We start from the raw sequence: 18,194 nt of genomic DNA, 5'->3' as shown, positions 1-18,194 counted from the left end.
CAGAGGCACATACGGACACCACCCACCCGGTCCCCATCAGGAGCCCCCTATCAGTCCTCTTCTACCCACTAGCTGGACCGGGACACAGCCAGTGGAGAGAGCCCCGATGTCAGCCCTCGACAGGCGGGAACATCTAAAAAAGACAGCGGCCAGAGCCTCACCCACCGTGAAGCGAGGGACCTCTAGCAAACCACATGAGCCTGTGAGAAGACCAGGGCTTTAGATGCACACTCTCAGATAGCGCACGTTCCCGCAAAGTAACCGAGGAAGGCAAAAGACTCTGGATACAATACTAGAGAGAAGCCTCTGTTTGCTGTCTACAACCAACCCTCGCCCTCAGACTGGCCAGGAATTGAACGAGAAGTTATTCGTGAGACTCCTAGACCACGCTCAGGTGGGGGCTCAGCAGCATAGTACAAACGGATATCAGTGTCTAGGGGAGCAGCCTGTTTGGCGTTGGCCGACTTAGTCTTGAGCAGAGTCACCCTCTCTGAGACGCCCTGTATAAAGAGCGAGAGCAATAGCAAAGCATCAGGATAGTGATCGCCAGTTGGGTGCGGTAGAACACGTGATAGTCACGGGCGTCACATACAAGAAGGCTGTGGGCACTATGGTAGAGGACAACACTCAATACTCCAGAGTTGGATGCCACAGCGCCCTAAGTACTGGTAGAGATGCGATCTGACAGTCAGCACTCTCCACTGAGCACGTATTGGACAACCTTCTGAGATGGAAGTTGATGATAATCGAGATTGACTGGTGACTCCAAAAACAGAGCTTGTTCATCAGAAGAGTGCGCTGCCACCAGCAGAGCTTTATCACTATCTGTGTCGCACTATAATGTTGCTGATTGCATTGCACCTTGTGACAAGCATACTCGCGGCGCCTTGCCAGCCAGACGGAGACCACGCCGCGAGCTGCCAGACCGACAAGTGCGAGACGGTCGGGTACTCCGAGATCTGCACCGAGTGCAGGGCCGGGGGCGTCCCGGTCGGCGGCTTCTGCTGGCCCCCCGGCACCCCCCAGGCCGCGGCGGCCGGGTGCACCAGGGCAGACGGGACCGCGTTGGCGGGGTCGGATACTATCTGCGGGAAGTGCGGGGACGGGTACTTCCTCTTCATGGGCGGGTGCTACAAGACGAGCCAGTGGTCTGAGATCTGCACGGCGGCCGACAAGGGGGTGTGCACCACCTGCAAGGCAGGCGCCGCGTATCTATTCCAGAACCCGGCCAGCCCAGTAGCCCCTGGCAACGAGTGCGTGCTTTGCTCGGACGTCGCTCCGCGAGACGGAGTCACGGGGGTGGCGGGCTGCTACACATGCACGGCGCCAGGTGGCGGTACAGGGGCTGCCACGTGCACTGCATGCCAAGGAGGGTACGCCAAGAAGGGCGATGCATGTGTGCAATGCGGACCCGGCTGTTTGACGTGTGAGTCTGCTACTCCGACTCAGTGCACCGCCTGCCCCAAGGGGAAGTTCCTGAAGGGGACTGAGTGTGTAGAGGCTAGTGGATGTGGTAGTGATAGCTATGCAGATCCAAAAGTAGACAAGTGCAAGGCCTGCGCTACTGACATAGCTGACTGTGCCACCTGTGAGTACAATGCAACTATTAGTCAACCACAATGTAAGACCTGCAGCAGTAGCAAGATAGTGAAGACAGCGGCAGACGGGACGACGACATGCGTTGCGGAGGGAGAGTGCACTAGCACTCATTTTATTGATCAAACACCTCCAAAGGCTTGTGTCCTATGTGGCGATGATGCGCGAGGCGGCGTTGCCGGGTGTAGCAGCTGTCCAGGCAAGGATCAATGCTCTGCCTGTTTAGCTGGGTATATAAAAAAGGGAAGCGGGAACTCAGTTACCTGCGACCCTTGTGGCGAGAATTGCGCCACCTGCACTCAAGCTGGAAATGATAAGTGTGATACATGCAAGCCAGGGTACTTCCTGAAACAACCCGGCTCTGCTGGTAAGTGCTTCGCCTGCGACAGTAAAGCCGACAATGGCATAGAGGGGTGCTCCCAATGTAACAGCGGCCTAACCCCTACATGCACCGATTGCAAGTCCAACTATCGCAAGGAGGGAACCAATCCGGTGAAGTGCACAAAGGTCTGCGAGGACCCCACGGCCTGCGGGGGGACGTCTGGGGCCTGCGGGGCGGTCGTCGTTGACAGCGCCGGGGCGTTCTCCCAGTACTGCTCGCTGTGCGGAGACCCCGCCACGTTCCCCATCGATGGGGTCTGCACAGGAACTAAGGGTGACAACACCTGCGAGAACGGCGTCTGCACCCGGTGTGCTGCCGGGTTCTTCCTGTACATGGGCGGCTGCTATGATGTGTCGAAGGCTCCTGGCAGCCACATGTGCAAGACCGCCGAGGGAGGGAGGTGCACCGCCCCCAGCGAGAACGGCCGGTACTTCCTGGTCCCGGGGGCATCCAATACTGATCAGTCTGTCCTGGCCTGCGAGAACCCCCTTGGCACAGTGATAGGGGCTGGCAGCACCGCTAAGGCATATGTGGGAGTATATGGCTGCACAGCATGCACGGCCCCAGCAGCGCTAGAGGCTCCTGGCATGACCCCTGCCACATGCACAGCGTGTAGCGGCAACAACAAGCCCAACCTGGCTGGGAGCGGGTGCTTCACCTGTACCGTTGACGGATGCTCGCACTGTGGAGCAGGCGGCAAGTGCGAGGCCTGTACCAGTAAAGACCAGAGGCCGAACACAGACGGCTCCCAGTGCATCGCCTGCAGTATCGACGGGTGCGTCAGGTGCAGCGAGGAGAACAAGTGCGGCCGGTGCGGGGACGACTACAGGCTGGAGGGTGAGGCGTGCGTGTCCACCAAGCCCAGCGGGGGCAACAGAAGCGGCCTCAGCACAGGCGCCATAGCAGGTATCTCCGTCGCTGTGGTGGTTGTCGTGGCTGGCCTTGTGGGCTTCCTCTGCTGGTGGTTCATATGCAGAGGGAAGGCATGACTTAGGTAGTAAACGCACTGGTTTATATGTGCTTTACGTACCGCTGGACTGTCCGGGCGACTCTGGGGTCATCAACAGCAGTTGTGGCGCAGAGAGCTAGTCCTGCCCACATGTGGATATATTCCTACCGAGCGGTTACGTGTCACCAATGGACCGCGATTTCCTGTGTGGCTTGTGGTGCCATGCGTAGGACTGTCCCATCTTGAAGGAGTCCTCCGTTTCCAGTAACGAACCCGAGTTGTCGTCATCGGATGCACAGAGGGTAGCGTGCTGGCACGTGTCCATCAGTAGAGAGAGTCACCAGCACAAGGTAGTCGAGATGTCCTGATTCAGTGCAACTGCTTTCAGGGCACAAAATGAAACTATAATCCTGAGTTGACTAGCTCTAAGTTTAGCTAGACGCTTACTAGACACATCTGTCCAGTTTTGACCTACTAAGCGCTGTCGTGGATTTACCTATCTACAGATACCTCCACTAACATGTAAGTGGAGTCATAAGTGATTAGACAACCTTATGCAATCTGGGTTATCGGCCACAATAGAATTGTTGCATTATTTTTAATTATATTTCCACGGATTAACAATCCATTGACTAAAAAGCAAAGCACAGAGACCCAGGATCACAAAGTAGCAAAACATCCTTTCAAATTTCGACAGCGAAGTAGAAACCTTCTGGGCGACTGCGAGAAGTCGATCATCAGTCCTCTGCTTTACAGTACCTAGCAGCTTCACAGAAAACCGTAGCTCTTGCAGCTCTATCAGCTTGGTCTTGACATTTCTGTGTAAATCTAAATCGTCGCGAACTAATAGGATACCTGACTCCTTAAGTGTATCAATGGCCGCGGCGATACAAGGAATCCCATTGACATCTTCTGGAAGATACTCTTCATCCATCAACAATACTTTGAGTAGCTCAGCCTCTTCGTTAGCAATGCTTACAAGCGCGTTGATGAGATGGTCTTGGTTAGAGAGCAGAGCCTTGAGCTCTGTGATTTCTACCGCGTAGTCATTTGTCGGTTGCACGTTATCATCTATTGATGTCTTCAGCTCGGATCTGCGGTAGTTAACAGGCGATTCCGGCTCATAGGCATCGTCAGGGGGATTGCTTAATGAAAGCTGCATTGTAAGAGGCGGCGTCGAATCTAGGGCAGGTTCATTGGTTAGAAGTGTGGATACTGGAGGAGTACCGTCAGATTGATTAGACTGAAAAGATAGAGTGGCAAACTCCACATTAATCGGCAAATTGCTTCCAGTTATCAATGGAGGATGACTACCTTCAGCTAACGTAGGCTCTGGTGGCCTTTGGATAGTGCTGAGCCTAACCAGCTCTCGTTCAGACCTTTGTAACTGTTTGGTCAAATCAGCAATTAAGGCAGACTTTTTGAAGAGGTCATCGCTCATCACACAAATGGCCGAGCTAAGCTCGTGAATCTGAGTGGCCATGGAGTCAAGCTTATCAATAACCTCCTTGTCTTCTAGGAGGGTAAAAGTAGCACCGTTGGTAGCAGACTGGGGCTGCAATTTGAGGATGTGGAACGCCTGTGTAGATGACATTTCTTGCATCACTGAAGTATTTGCAGAAAGGAAAAGCCCAGCATTGCCAATTTGAGACGCGGTAATAGCGCTCTGTTTCTCCTGGTTTACGTGAAGCATGGATGCATCTGGGGTCTGAGTCACCGCCGCAGAAGATATTAGAGCACTATCTTGCGGTTTGCTCATAGCTAGCAAAGCCGAATTCACTTTTTTCTACTCAAACGCAGCCAGAAGTTAAGCTTAGAGCAGATAGGAGTTTGTCATAGTGTTCCTTGATACCTTGGTCGTCTAGTGCAAGGGCCATGTTATCAATGCTAGAAAGTAAGCATGTCATGTCAGTAGTTCCTTTAACTTTGTCCAGGACATCCTGTTTGTCTAGCAAAAGCGACAGGCTTCGTAGAAGAGTCCGGCTAAGGGCTGTGACGTGCTTGCTATCAAGGAAGCTATACACCAACGTATTGGACGCGAGCACCCGCACGGTTTCGATGAGGCTTTCCGCAAAGAGACACTGAAAAGCAAGGGCCATGGAAAGCGCCAGCTGTGCTGCATGATTAAATAACGAGATGATCGTGTCCACTGTCCAGGCGTCAATGTTCAACGTCATATCCGTGAGGAGGTAGACCAGAGCTGCTAACGCTGTATCGGAAGAGGCTGGGACAATGACCTGTGAGATATGCTGTATGATTCGCTGCAAAGCGAGGATGCGGAAGTTAGGAGTTGTGAGTGAGTCAAACAGGACATCTAAGAGTCTGCTATACCGTCTGATATACAATTCAGAAGCAGATTTAGAAGTACAACCAAGAATGTCACTTGCCTTGTCATTGACCCTCTCCGCCACAAAAACCAATTGATAGTGCGCCGGGCCGCGATTTTTCATCTGATAGGTTAAAAAATGCTCGGTAAAGGTAAATAGTTCAATCAATTGAGTCTCATGTTTGAGATTTGTCAATGGAAGCACTGCAATGAAGAACTCATAAGCTCTCTCAAAGAAGAACACCGATAACGGCTTCTTACACTCCTCAGACCAGTCGAATTCCCGCTTCATTGCGTCAGTAAGTTTAGAACAAAGAGACGCAAGAGTGGTTTCATTTTGGAGCAAAGGTTGTGCTAGCTCAAACAGCCGAACTGATGACATTCCTCCCGACTTGAGAAGCGCCACCAGAGCCGTGCAGTCTAGCTGCATCAATCGGGGAGCCGAAGAAAATTTAAAATGGATGGTGTGGGGCGTCAAGAGGAGGCAGTTGAGGTTAGGCATATCGTCCTCGCGGGTGGTTGCTTCTGGGGCCTCCAGGCGCTTATGGATAGCTTCAAGGGTATCTGTACCACTGTCGTTGGTTATGCAAACGCAAGCACAGATGCACGTGGAGTGATGCCATCTGGTAGCGTAGAAGCCCAGACTGTTCCATTTCTCAAGCATGCAAACGTCCCTGCTTGCGGGCTTTCATATCAGTCCGTCTGTTCTGGCGCAACAGACGCTGCGGAGGCTGTGGCCATTGAGTATGATAGACGGGTGATCACACTAGAAAACATACTCGACATATTCTTCGCTGTGATCGATCCGACGAGCAAAAATTCTCAAGGAAATGACGTCGGGACACAGTACAGGTCCGGGATTTACTACCTTCCATGTGAAAAGGATGACGTTCAGATAATAGAAAAGAAAGTGCAGGAGCTTCGGCCATCCTATGAGAAACCGATTGTGACAGAGGTAGCTGAGCTGAAAAACTATAGCGTGGCCGAAGAGATGCATCAAAAGTACCTGGCAAGTAGGCCAAATGGGTACTGCCACATAAATGTCTCTGCTGCCAGAGAGAGGTTTGCACACCTTCTATGACTTCATCTATGATTTCAGCGGGCCAGTATCTATGAATTCGCCAGTAATGTGCTTCTTACGTGCTTGCTTAGCTGATACAACGTTTGGCATGCGTTAGTGAACGGCTTGTCTTCACTTATGGCACTTTCAATTGCATCGATGACAGACAGTGCAGATGGGCTCATTAGCTGAATGCTTTGTCCCAATAGACGCAATACTAACTCTTTTTCGCACCCAGGAAGATTTCTCATGAGCACATCTTTTGCTTCTTGGCTCAAGCAATTGTAGAAGGGCTGCAACCCCAGAATACTCTCCTCTTCGGTGTCCACGGGACGATGGAACAAACGTTGAAGGAAACACAGAAAATTGTACGTAAAATAACTTCTGGTAGAGGCCATAGAATACGCTACGCAAGCGAACTCGTGAGTCCTTGGAATGCCTGCTCGATTGAAAATAGACTCTGTACTATGAACACTACTATTATGAGCCTGGTGCTCTGATCCTTTGGGGACGGGGGCCTTTTCCTGATGACTCAATGGTGGAAACTGTGGATTCCTGTGTGCGGTCGCATGGGTTTGTAGTTGGGGAGACTGCCTAACAGTTGGTACGGGAGGCGGTAGTGAAATTGGGGCCAAAGAGGAAAGCTGATTTGGTTGATTTGAAGCAGGGGGCTGAACTATTGTATTAGGAATTGATAGAGGGGCAGAGGGGGCTGGAGAAACAGTGGTGTGTATAGTTGGCTTGCGTTCAGATGAAATAGATAGAGTAGAGCCTTGTTGCACGCCAGGCGTGGTTGTCTCTGTGCTGTCACGAGTGGCAAGCATGGTATTCGGGTGTGTCATCGACAAAGATGAACCCAAGGGGGCCTGAATAGTTCTATCCTGATCTACAGTTTTCTTACATATTGCTGACCTATTATCAACTTTCCCGTTCTTTTTGATTAGCAACTGCTTATCTTTGACTGCTGGTGACTCAGAGGATATCCTTCCATCACTTGTTAATATCACATGACCCATCTTGCACGCGTAGCAGTTAGGGTCTACCGATCCATCATCAAGGGTCTTCAGGAGCTGAACCTTTACTTTTGTAGTGTTCTGCATGCAGCACACCTTCTTTCAATAATATATGGCAAGATAGTAAATTGCAATTTACCATAAATAGCAAAATGATAATAACAACAATAATAACGAGCCGATGACATCGGTGGACATGTTGAAAGACGACTTTCTCTGCCAGGAGCAGTACATTGTTGAGCTTCCTGATGCCCTTGCCGAGGCTGCTCGTCGCAATCCAGACTTTGCATTTGAATTCGTCTTTGATATTACTGGTCAGTCGGGAGAGATGCACCTGTTGCGCCAGTACGACAATCTTCTCCGTGTGTACCCCTTCAGAGTCTTTAAAACGCCCTTGGCGACAGAGTCATATGTGTCTGCTGATGGAGACTACTACTATAAATCTGCAGACATATCAGACATGATCATTGTCTACGAACCAGACAAAATCCCTAAGCTGTTTGTTGACTATGAAATATCACAGAAGGTCAAGCTAATCTGCTCTGCCGCCGGAAACCCTGTCTTTGATCCCAGTGTTAATATGAGCCCTCACGGCCTCACTCCTCCTACAGCGTGGGCTCCTTTCCATCTGTGGCCAAACATTCCAACAAGGCCGAGCTATTTCCCTCCGGCTACTGATGAGGTTGTGGTGACGTTTGATGAGATACACACAGACAAGAAGAATCAAGCGGGCGCCAAAATCGACTAGACGTACTGACCCTCTGGTGATACGTTTCTGTCCACTTGTCCAGTACACCGCTTGGAATGTACTGATCTCCGTTATAGTCTATTCCTTCATAAGAAACAAGATACTTCACTAGATCGTTGGCTAAAGCCTCGCCAATCTGATCAAGCAGCTGGTGCCCCCGATCCTTGATATCATACTTGCTTCTGGCGTCTTCTAGTGCCCTCATGCAATCCTCAGTGGTCGCTATGGTAATGTGAATATACCCGGTGTAGTTTATCTGTTTGTCGACCATGTACTTGCCGATAGCCACGGAGATGGAGTGACAGCCTGCATGGATTAACCCGATGCATACCCAAAGATTGTGCCCCTGCTGCAGATAGATGCCATAAGTGTATCCATCGGGAAGGGGAGGGGGCTGGATTGCAAAGACGGTCACGTGCGTCACACTCGTGACTTCTGGTATGCAGAGCGTCAACTGGGAGTCTCCGCGAACTTCAAATTCTGTGATCGGTGGTTTCCCAGGCAACAGCACACCAAAACTCATTTATTTTAAATTGAACTAGAAACTAATTAAACCTTGTTTGTGTACTCAAGATCCAATCGAATGCTATATGGCGCTATTGCGCTTCATGAAGATGTCAGATACTGCTTCGGTGAATTTCGACCTTTTGTGCGAATCTATGTCGATAGCATCTGCCAATTGTTGAAGCTGCGCCACAATCTGCACGATTACAGAGCTGTTGATGCGTGAGATAGCGGCTATCACCGCAGTTTTTTGGTTAATCTGTGCGCAAGCGAAGATGAATGATGATGTTTGAATTATCATATTTATCTTCTTATCCACAACCCCTTGGATTACGTAGACCATAGCGTTTATGGGGACAGCCGTCGATAGGCCATCTGTAAATGAGTAGCAGAGTGGGCTAGCATGTGTGTTGCTCCCGGGGGCAGTAGAAGACGTTATCGAATTTGTTATGGAGCCTAATAAAGATGGAGAAGACCCGATTCCAAGATTCTGAGGAATATTTGAGAGATTCGTGTATAGCTTAAGAGAATCATATGTCTGCTCTGAGTCCATGATATAAGAGTGTATGTTAATTGCTGCTGCTGTGATCTCTTCATCGAAGATGGTTGAGGCACTGAAGAGCGTTAGGCACCCGAGGATGTTGTTAGTGTACTCTAAATTAATGGTGTTTGAGCCGCTATTACTTATTTGGCTAAATGAGTTTGTGATGGTATTGCTCATCAAGGCCTTTGCGAGGAAAATGTAAACAGATTGCAGTGAGACCAGTATTCTATTTTGCTTTGTGTCAGTGACTATGTCTGAGGTAGAAGCCTCGCAGAGCAGTGCCATGATGGTTCGAACCGCATACTTCGGAAGAGCGCCCATAATCTCAGGGTTCTTAACCAAAACCACGTGGAGGAAGTCTATTGTGTTAAGAAGAAGATTACAATTGTGATGGAGTCTGTAATCAAGCATCCAGTCTTTGTTCATGAGCGCAATAAGTGATAATATATTCTGACAGGCAGGAGTGTTAGCAGCAGTGGTAGCTTCTGTATAGAGATATGTCCCCAGCTCGACAATGGCAGAGAGTAGGCGGAAAAGATGGTGCCTGGACACGTGTTCCAGAAGCTGATTTTCGCACTTAGCAAGAAACGACAGCTTCTGCTCGCTCGAGATATCTGGCATGTTAAGAGCCAGGAGTGCCTTATACACTAGCTGAATATAGGGAAGATCAAAGTCAATCTCCGCCTTACTCAATCCACTCGAGAGTTGGCGAACAATGTCGGGAAAATCCTTGTCAGAAGCCTGCGTAAGAAGCAGCTCCAGGGAAAGCATATCTGCAGAGCGTTCGCCTTGTGTTCCCAACGTTTGCGCAGACTTGCTTGAGCTGCTGGTAAGCATCCTTTGTAGATTTGCAACGACATTGACGCACTTCAGCAAGATGTGATACTGCTTATATACGTTTGTAGTTAGCGTCTCTAGAAATGCGTTGGTCATCAAGCGAAGGTTCGATGCGGAGATGCGGAGCTCCCCAACAAGCTTTTTGTTGTCGATAGCTGCGTTCGTCTCTATCAGTAGCTCAATCAACATGTCCGTGAACGAGTCGATAGCAATGCTACACGTGATTATGTGGCCAAGACGGGAACTGAGGATATTAACGAAGCTTATAAGACTGGGATTGTCTCCCTTGACACTTTGCAGGACCCCTAGAAGCCCCGAAAGAACGTACCCAAAGATGAACTCACGCTCTGCCATGGGAATCTGAAGATTATTGTGACTTAGCGTGTTAAGCTTTGAAACAAGAAATGTGAGGTGTGCTGCATTGATCCCTATACTTTCGCTCTGTGTCAGTTGCGTGGTGATAGGCATGGTTGGCATAGACCCGGCGGGTCCTGTTTCATTAGAAGGGCCAACTATTTTTATTATGGGGGAACTGGCCAGGGACCCTGTGAGATTTTGCTGTAAAACATTGATGTGAAAGTTGATCAGCTCACACGGACTGGAGGGTGCACCCATCAGGTTGACTAGGTTACAGAGGGTGACAATGAGGAGAGCTGTCTGTCCTGTTTTGTTAATAGGATCGCGCAAGATCATTGACATAAGCGCATTGTAGTACATGCGGATTGTAGTGTAATTGCGGGCTATGTTATGTATGCCGATAAAGAGGCTGTAAATGAGAGGGGCTAAATTAAAAGACGATTGCGCTAGGTTACCTTTGACAAGCTGCTGAAATAGCTGAGAAGTGCAATAATGCTCACTTATTCTGGAAAACTTTGTTCTAATTAAGGTTGACGCTATAATGTAATACGGCTGATCTTGGTCCAGATAAAACACGATGCCCAATATCTCGGTAAGCTTATTGGGTGATTGTCCCGGTCTAGCTTGTTCCCTGGCCTGCTCCAGCTGGACATGCATTTGGCTAGAAACTATTATGGAGCTGTACAAAAGATTGAGTTGGAATTGTAGATCAAACAGAAAGGGCGCAATAAAGTCGCTTGGAGAAAGACTCAGAGGATCTTCGGTGACCGATGCTTCAGTCAAACTTGTCGCTAGGGCATATGATGAGGACATGCGCAGAGTGCCCTGATTCATAAGAGCAGCGGCTACATCTCTAAACACAACTCTGTTGGTGGAGCGAGATGTGATGTCCACCATGGAGTCAATGAACTCCACTGCCATGACAGAAAAAAGGTGATATGATGGCCTATTAATTAGGTATGGTGTAACAGGGCTGTCTTGCCCATAAAGGGAAAAGTTGAACTGAAGCCAAGAGCCTATAAACTGAAAGAGTGCGACAGATGTCTGAGCAAGTGTCACAACAAAATCCTTATCATCTAAAGAAGACGCCCTAAGAACCTTAAAGAAAAATAGGAAGTAGGAAGCAGATACAGAAAAGCAGGATTCGGACGCTTGTAGAGTAGTAATATCGGCTGGTGTGAAACATCCCTGATTTATGTTTTCCTGGATTTTAGTAAGTGCTTGAGAAAACGCATAGATAAGCCCCCGAATCCTCAGCAGCAAAAGTGGATGCGACGTATTAAGAAACGTGTCACACATATCTGAATCAATAGCTGCTACCGATATCTCATACGTTGACGTCATGTTCTTAGTGTGAACACTAAAGTCGAGCAAATCGAACGATGCGTTCCCAGCAATTGCCGAAATGAAGGATCTAAATCTGCCCAAGTACGAATCTGCTAGCGTGCTGGATGGCTGACCTGCTTCGCAATACTCACTATCAGCATTCTTTGGGGTTTCCACCCTGTCTAGATCCTTATCTGCACCTGGCTGATATACTGCTTTTGCCCTTGTTTCTGTATCGACCTTAGAGTATGCTTCGTTCAGGTTTCGAACAAGCTGTTCCATGTGGGATGACTCTTCGTTGTAAAAGTTACTGCACTGATAGAGAAAAGCAAGCAAGTATGCATAAAACATCTCTGTGCATAGTTCTTGTGTATATTTAACAATGTCTCTGACCTTGTCCGAGGCTGGACTAAGATACGAAAGATTAAGCCCAAACTTATGCCACAACTTCATCATAATGCCTCCTGCCTCCACATAGTCAGCGGAGAGAGATAGCTGCAACTGTCCTGTGTCTAACAGCATACCTTGAAGGGCATCCCACTTTAACATAGAAGACGCTTCTGGGTAAGATATTATATCTTCGTATCCATGAAGAAAGAGAGTCAATCTGCGAGCTGCTTCAATATACCTATAAAATATAGGTTCCATGGAGAAGAAGGCGATTGGACGAGAGGACCTCCGTAGTGCGAAGAGGACCTTTGCAAAGAAGGATGCTGTGTTGGAGAAGGTAGAAATAAAGGGATAAAAGAATTGGGAGGTAAGGATATCTGTGATCCGTCCCATATGAATCTCCATAAGCCCTCTTTCATTGCTTTCTTGGATATCATAGATCTCTTCCATAGAGATTACGACATAAAGAAGATTCAGAGTGGATAGTATTCCTTCAACAAGCTTGTCCAGCATGGGTCCAGAGTAGCCTGTTGCAGTAGTGTCAGTAAGAGAAAGCATATAAGCAAGCGCCTCATACAAGCGTTCTACAAACGAGAAGTCATACGGTGCTTTTGTCATGCTGGGGCCTTGCGTTGTAGGAGCACAGTAAGCATAAAAGAGTTTCCGATAGGGATTATAAGACGTAACATTTATCACGCTAGTTGTTTTTGAAAAGTCAACGCCAGAATACCGTGTGACGGCATTGAATAGTGCAGTACTGCAGTCTGTTCTCGTTTGAACCCAGCTCATGAAGTCACTTTGAGCAGATGTAGCAGATCCAAAGGAAGAGGAGATGGCTTGATTTCGCAAAAAGAGAACGCATTGCTCCGCACACAAATATACGTCATCACGGGTTGATATGCGGAAAATGTTCTGGTGATTGAACAAAATAGATAACCCGGAAAAGCTGGTCTGGGAAATAGAGCTCTGATAATACTTCTGAAGAACAAGTGCATAAGAAATGAAGTCCCTAGTTGCATCCATTATGAGGAGGGCAGTGTCTATGGACAGATTCATCCGAATATGGTCGCACTGGTAGACTGCGTTTTGGTAAATGCTAAGCAAGACTTGGACCATAGAAACAATATCTTCACAAGACAAGGAACCGAACCTTGGCTGATTGGAGTACATGCCATATGACTCTAAAGATAGGGGTGTGTGACCAGCAAGAATGCTAGCCTTAGCGAGATCAAAGTATTTGGACGAAAGGTACCGCTTAATCAGGAGGGCTGCTAATATTATTGCCTGGGACTGCTGGGAATCGGTAAAGGTAACCTGGGCCAAGTTAAAGATGGATTGAGGATCCTCTTCTAAAAACTGATCGAACTTGAGACTAGCAGCCATCCTATCAGCGCTGCTGGTCGCAAAATACCCTGCTGCTAACGCCTCCAATTCAGACATGTAGTTGGTTCACTCGACTGAGGGCGGAATATTTTTTTCTGCAGTCCGAATATCCTGCGTTGGTCCCGGCGCAGGGAAGAGAGTAATCCATAGGTACTCAGAAAAAATGTATCTTCTAGATCAGGTTAATCTGCTCGTCGTCGTCAGATAAATTATCGATCCTGCCTTCGTGGCTACACTTATTAGTGTCAGTATTGCCATTTCCTTCCTCCGCGCTATAGGTACTAACGTCATCGTCTGTGCCATCTTCTGCGGAGGCAATGGCGTGCTCTAATGTCTTGTCAGCGAGATACTTGGCATAAAGCATAGAAATGGGCTGAAGCTCTATGGGGACTGCCACGCTACGCCAGCAATGCCTGAGGTACATATCAGGGATAGGAAAGAACGAGGGGGGAATGGAAAAGGAGTTGTGCCTTTCTAGAATGATTTCTAATGCCCAGATCTTCAGGGCGCGGTTGCTAAAGAGCCGCCCAAGTGGAGTTTCATCACAGATCCTAGTGACTGCCTCGTTTATGGTAAGTGGGCCAGTGGACGGACTCTTGGTGCTCCAGGTCATGATATCACGGTCTTGTTCATGAATCATTGAGTCGGTAGCTAAAAGACAACCATCCTCCGAGGATCGATGAGTGAAAGTGGGATCTTGGGAAGAAGTCAGACCAGAGGACCTTGGAAGATTGCTAAACCCAGCCCCGTATTCAAGCATATGAGCATTTGAATGCATAAAGGAGGGTTGGTGTCCACGCATGTCTGCACTGCAATCTAAGCTCTGTGACAGTAGTAGCTCGGAAGTAACGGAAGCGCCCACGGCATCCGTTACGTAGTCAGTGTGCCCATATATGTCGCCTGTAGCGACAGATGCCGTGGAAACATTCATGTCTTGCCCGGCATCCCTTGGAGCCAAGGACCGGGTGTAGCGACGCTTTTGTCTTGTAAGGAGATCTAGCTCGGTCTGCTCGCCACACTTGAGCTTATCACGGAGTCTGCTGGCTTGCACTTTTGTATATCGAACTATGATCAACTGCCACGGAAGCTCACGATTGGAATCAAAGGCCTGCAGGATGTCGTCATCGTCACTAATGAAGGTATGGGTGTCATCTGTAATGTTCCTGTCAAATGTCACACGAAAAAACTGCGACTTGAGGAAGCCAGCGCGTGTGCGTTCTTTAATTGCATTCTTAAATCCCTGAAGGGTTACAAAGTCCTCTTCGAAAAGGCGGATGTCATACGATGTAGATTCCTTGTATCGAAATGGCCGCGTATCGGTTAGCGGGCAATAGATTGTAATGTGAGTTAGAAAATCATTGGTGAGGCCGCCATTGAACATCTTTTTTGGATGTGACCTGCCTGTGATGCATGGGCTGAAATTGCATTGCACAGAGCACCTATAAGCAAGTGTACCGGCATTTCTACACACTATTCGTCCTTGGAGAGGTTGTATAAACCAGGTGCACGCTGGTGCACCGTATAAACATGTCCTTTAACGACGACAAAGCGCACTTGCCCTCTCTGGACTTCTCTATGCAGTTTTTGAGCCTCAAATTGTAATAGCTGTCATACGATATGAGCGTCCCGGTATATTCCCGGCCGTCTTTAAGCCTGACGACGACTTCTTTTCCAATGTTTTCCGCTAAGAATCTCCCAGGCGTTATGACATTTTCCAGAGCGGATAGTTTACTATCAACACTGGGGAATGCCAGAGTTGGCTGGGAGTTACTCACGTTTGTCGCCATCTGACGGTTTTCTTATTTTATCGAGGACGTACATGAGGGGGCTTTTTCCTCCATATCTAGCTTTGTATACCAGCCTTGCAATAATAATGAGTAGGAGAACTACCTCCAGCACTAGATTCCAGAATCCCTCCTCGAAATAACGGTGTATAATGGTTGGTAAAGCGATGCGCCTACTTTTTAGCTTTGGCATGACGCTGGTAACAAAGTAACCAGCATGCTCTTCTAGTTCTTCTATTGGTCCGTCATTTTCAACAACATACGATGCCCTGCTAGCCTTTTCTTCCATGGACATTTGGTGAGAAATGCGAGCAAGAGCCTCCTGCTCGTCTAGAGAAAGGCAGCTCCGACTCTTGAGGCGAGCGATCTGCACATCCACACTTTTCAATACACAGGCAACCACGGGGGCTGCTGATAGAAGACCACGCTTATCTAGACCTACCTCAAAGTAGAGTGGAATGACTACACAGACAGCCTTTGGTGAGGCATGCACCACGCAATCAGTAGGGACTCCTTTTGTTTGCTTCTGTCTCAAAAATATACGCCTGAGCTGCTGACTGACCATGGAGTTGATGTAGGGATGCGTGCATTGCTCCAGCTTACGTCTCAGGTCACCAGTAGCATCAGAAAATACGTGATCTGCAAGCTTTTTCCTGTCCAGGACATTCTCAGAAAAGAAGGATGGGCCAAACTGAGCCAGAATAGCTGCATGCCCCGGCATCCCCGGCTCGACAACTTGATGAGATAGCACATCTGTATCGATAATTGCAACCCCGTTCTTATTAAGGAATGATGCAAAGGTGCTCTTCCCACAGCCGATGGCACCTGTAAGGACAAAGAGCCGCATAAGGAAGGTTCACTTTTTAGGTAAAGTCTTTATGGGACATAAAAGAACATACTGCACATGACATAAAGGATGTCCATTAAAAGCTTGCTGAATTAGTCAGTTTATCGCAGTGAGGTCTTACTTAAGTTCCAAAAGATAGGAAAGATCGATCAAAAAACATTTTAATTGATGTCCGCCGCGCCGATCAAGATGGAAGTGGTGGCCACGACGGACATCCCTGCAGATCACCCGGTTAAGCTGCGCATGTGGCTACGCCTCCAAACCATCTCCTTCATCTATAGGACCCTCCATATAGTTATTTCCTATGACGCTGCCTGCTTTTTTGTGTCATTGCTCATGCGCAAGACCGTGCCTAATGACGTAATTTTTTACAAGAACTTCGTCACACAGTACCTTAATACTAATTCTGCGAAATCCGAGAGCTTTGCTAAAGAAATCTTCTATCTGCGGAACATCTATGACAAGCACAAGCAGAGCGGAACTTTCCCAGATAATTTCGCAGAGATTATCGAAATGGAGAATGAGATATCTACAAAGTATGAGCGGCCCCGCCGAGTTTGTCGTTTCCCCGACCCAAAGGATAGGCTGCCCTTCGAAATCCCGCTGGGGCCTGTTCACTTCTTTCAGAAGGGGCTGCTCCCAATCCTCAAACTTGCTAATATCCCTCGGACGCTAAATAATGTCTACGAAATAAGCCAAGAATTCAATCGATTCGGAGACCTGGTCCGCATTTCCACAGACCAAGACTTCAACAAGGCCGAGATTTACTTTTCGCAGGCTCTGGCAGTCATTATGTGCATTAGATACTACAAAGACAGTGCATCAGATAATAGTAAGTTTAAGGGCATCGAGATGGTCACTTTTGTAAACCGCTTGCAAATGGACCAGCAAGCCAAGAGTGACCCGCCTCCTGACGCTGATGCCGCTCTGACCTCTATGCTTGTGCAGGACGGCACTTTACGAGACTCTGCATCTCTCCGTGAGTATGTTCAAGCTGCAAAGCTAGGCTTGGAGTCCTCTCCTAAACCAAAAATTATGGCAAACGATCCTTCATCTACTCAATTTCAACCATCGCAGGAGAGGACACAGGAGAAGAGAGACACGAAGTGTGTTCTTGTTAGCAACATTCCCGACCAGTATCACGGAATTAATTTCTTTGGAACAGGTCTCATCACGAAGAAGGAGGCAGTCAAATCAGTTCGGGAGGGTCTGGGGGAGATAGGAGAATACTACCTGCAAATAGACATGCATACCACTCCGGCGGCTATAGGGCTGTTAAAGACCATTTCATCAAAGAAAAATAATTTTGATGGTATCACTGCATCGTTCCGTCCTGTAGACTTTGAGTTACTTAGCTCTACAGTTGTCTTTCCCAAAAAATAAGTTACTACTGATATGTTTTCTCTGCTTCTTCTCCTTGAGGTTGGATATGGTTTAGTAGACATGCAATATGATGCACTCGTTCAGTTTTATGACAGCACAGACGGGGCAAATTGGATGCCAAACAATTGGCTACAGTCGGATGTTTACTGCGACTGGATCGGAGTCAGCTGTGACGACAATGATAATGTGGTGTCACTAAATGTGCAGCACATGGGGCTCAATGGTCAACTTTCTGACCTAACAAACCTCACATACCTATCCAGCTTATATCTATCTGGCAATAATCTCAAAGACTCCGACCTTTGTCTGCTCGGGGGTCTTTCTTACCTGCGAGTTCTGGACATGACAGATACTAGTCTTGATGGAAACATCCCAGAATGCATATGTGCACTGTCTAAACTCCATAGCCTACACTTGGACAATAATTCGCTCATAGGGGATGTTCCCCCGTGTTTGGGAGACTCCCAGCAACTTGGCCTTAAGCTTTTTACAGCACGATGCAACAGACTGCAATACAGCTTTAGCCACTTGGATCTCGCGGTGGTAGATTATGTTGATTTGCAGTGTAATCCTACTATCAATTGTGGAGGAGAAGACTATGTTGTTAACCATACAGGGTACTATGCGTGCGGACTAAATCACTGCAGCACCTGCGTCAAAAAGACCACATGCGCTGCATTTCTAGATGTAGGTGGATGTCGCTACTATCTACGCAACTCTACTGCCTCCAAGATACAGCCGCCCTACTACAGATAATAATTACTA

At 48.1% G+C, this 18,194-nt stretch overlaps 12 protein-coding genes across 12 annotated transcripts; 5 read left to right on the top strand and 7 right to left on the bottom strand.

Moving 5' to 3' along the window:
• Positions 1-840: 840 nt before the first annotated feature.
• GL50803_00111732 (VSP) lies at positions 841-2,967 on the top strand (the record flags this gene model as incomplete). The annotated part of the gene is made up of 1 exon (XM_001707576.2): positions 841-2,967. One exon carries the CDS (start codon positions 841-843, stop codon positions 2,965-2,967), a length of 2,127 nt encoding a protein of 708 aa, XP_001707628.2.
• A 558-nt stretch (positions 2,968-3,525) lies between these two features.
• GL50803_0039117 (uncharacterized protein) lies at positions 3,526-4,686 on the bottom strand (the record flags this gene model as incomplete). Its single annotated transcript, XM_001707577.1, has 1 exon — positions 3,526-4,686. One exon carries the CDS (start codon positions 4,684-4,686, stop codon positions 3,526-3,528), a length of 1,161 nt encoding a protein of 386 aa, XP_001707629.1.
• Positions 4,687-5,710: 1,024 nt separating this feature from the next.
• On the top strand, positions 5,711-6,334 carry GL50803_004946 (Peptide methionine sulfoxide reductase msrA; the record flags this gene model as incomplete). Its single annotated transcript, XM_001707579.1, has 1 exon — positions 5,711-6,334. One exon carries the CDS (start codon positions 5,711-5,713, stop codon positions 6,332-6,334), a length of 624 nt encoding a protein of 207 aa, XP_001707631.1.
• A 29-nt stretch (positions 6,335-6,363) lies between these two features.
• On the bottom strand, positions 6,364-7,413 carry GL50803_0016486 (uncharacterized protein; the record flags this gene model as incomplete). The annotated part of the gene is made up of 1 exon (XM_038045870.1): positions 6,364-7,413. One exon carries the CDS (start codon positions 7,411-7,413, stop codon positions 6,364-6,366), a length of 1,050 nt encoding a protein of 349 aa, XP_037902340.1.
• A 94-nt stretch (positions 7,414-7,507) lies between these two features.
• GL50803_004950 (uncharacterized protein) lies at positions 7,508-8,074 on the top strand (the record flags this gene model as incomplete). The annotated part of the gene is made up of 1 exon (XM_001707581.1): positions 7,508-8,074. One exon carries the CDS (start codon positions 7,508-7,510, stop codon positions 8,072-8,074), a length of 567 nt encoding a protein of 188 aa, XP_001707633.1.
• Positions 7,998-8,597, bottom strand: GL50803_0016485 (uncharacterized protein; the record flags this gene model as incomplete). Its single annotated transcript, XM_001707582.1, has 1 exon — positions 7,998-8,597. The coding sequence occupies one exon, from the start codon at positions 8,595-8,597 to the stop codon at positions 7,998-8,000; it is 600 nt and encodes a 199-aa protein (XP_001707634.1).
• A 63-nt stretch (positions 8,598-8,660) lies between these two features.
• On the bottom strand, positions 8,661-13,472 carry GL50803_0016484 (uncharacterized protein; the record flags this gene model as incomplete). Its single annotated transcript, XM_001707583.1, has 1 exon — positions 8,661-13,472. One exon carries the CDS (start codon positions 13,470-13,472, stop codon positions 8,661-8,663), a length of 4,812 nt encoding a protein of 1,603 aa, XP_001707635.1.
• A 115-nt stretch (positions 13,473-13,587) lies between these two features.
• GL50803_0027293 (uncharacterized protein) lies at positions 13,588-14,796 on the bottom strand (the record flags this gene model as incomplete). Its single annotated transcript, XM_001707584.1, has 1 exon — positions 13,588-14,796. The coding sequence occupies one exon, from the start codon at positions 14,794-14,796 to the stop codon at positions 13,588-13,590; it is 1,209 nt and encodes a 402-aa protein (XP_001707636.1).
• An 82-nt stretch (positions 14,797-14,878) lies between these two features.
• Positions 14,879-15,202, bottom strand: GL50803_004954 (LSM domain-containing protein; the record flags this gene model as incomplete). The annotated part of the gene is made up of 1 exon (XM_001707585.1): positions 14,879-15,202. One exon carries the CDS (start codon positions 15,200-15,202, stop codon positions 14,879-14,881), a length of 324 nt encoding a protein of 107 aa, XP_001707637.1.
• Positions 15,183-16,046, bottom strand: GL50803_0016483 (Dephospho-CoA kinase; the record flags this gene model as incomplete). The annotated part of the gene is made up of 1 exon (XM_001707586.1): positions 15,183-16,046. The coding sequence occupies one exon, from the start codon at positions 16,044-16,046 to the stop codon at positions 15,183-15,185; it is 864 nt and encodes a 287-aa protein (XP_001707638.1).
• Positions 16,047-16,235: 189 nt separating this feature from the next.
• On the top strand, positions 16,236-17,429 carry GL50803_0016482 (uncharacterized protein; the record flags this gene model as incomplete). Its single annotated transcript, XM_001707588.2, has 1 exon — positions 16,236-17,429. One exon carries the CDS (start codon positions 16,236-16,238, stop codon positions 17,427-17,429), a length of 1,194 nt encoding a protein of 397 aa, XP_001707640.2.
• Positions 17,430-17,441: 12 nt separating this feature from the next.
• On the top strand, positions 17,442-18,185 carry GL50803_002421 (Cyst wall protein 3; the record flags this gene model as incomplete). The annotated part of the gene is made up of 1 exon (XM_001707589.1): positions 17,442-18,185. One exon carries the CDS (start codon positions 17,442-17,444, stop codon positions 18,183-18,185), a length of 744 nt encoding a protein of 247 aa, XP_001707641.1.
• Between the last annotated feature and the right edge of the window lie 9 nt (positions 18,186-18,194).

This window comes from Giardia intestinalis, chromosome 5 (genome assembly GCF_000002435.2).
Source record: "Giardia intestinalis strain WB C6 chromosome 5, whole genome shotgun sequence".
Taxonomy (NCBI): domain Eukaryota; phylum Fornicata; order Diplomonadida; family Hexamitidae; genus Giardia; species Giardia duodenalis.
Note: the sequence above shows the minus strand (reverse complement) of the source record. Positions and strands in the feature narration are given on the sequence as shown.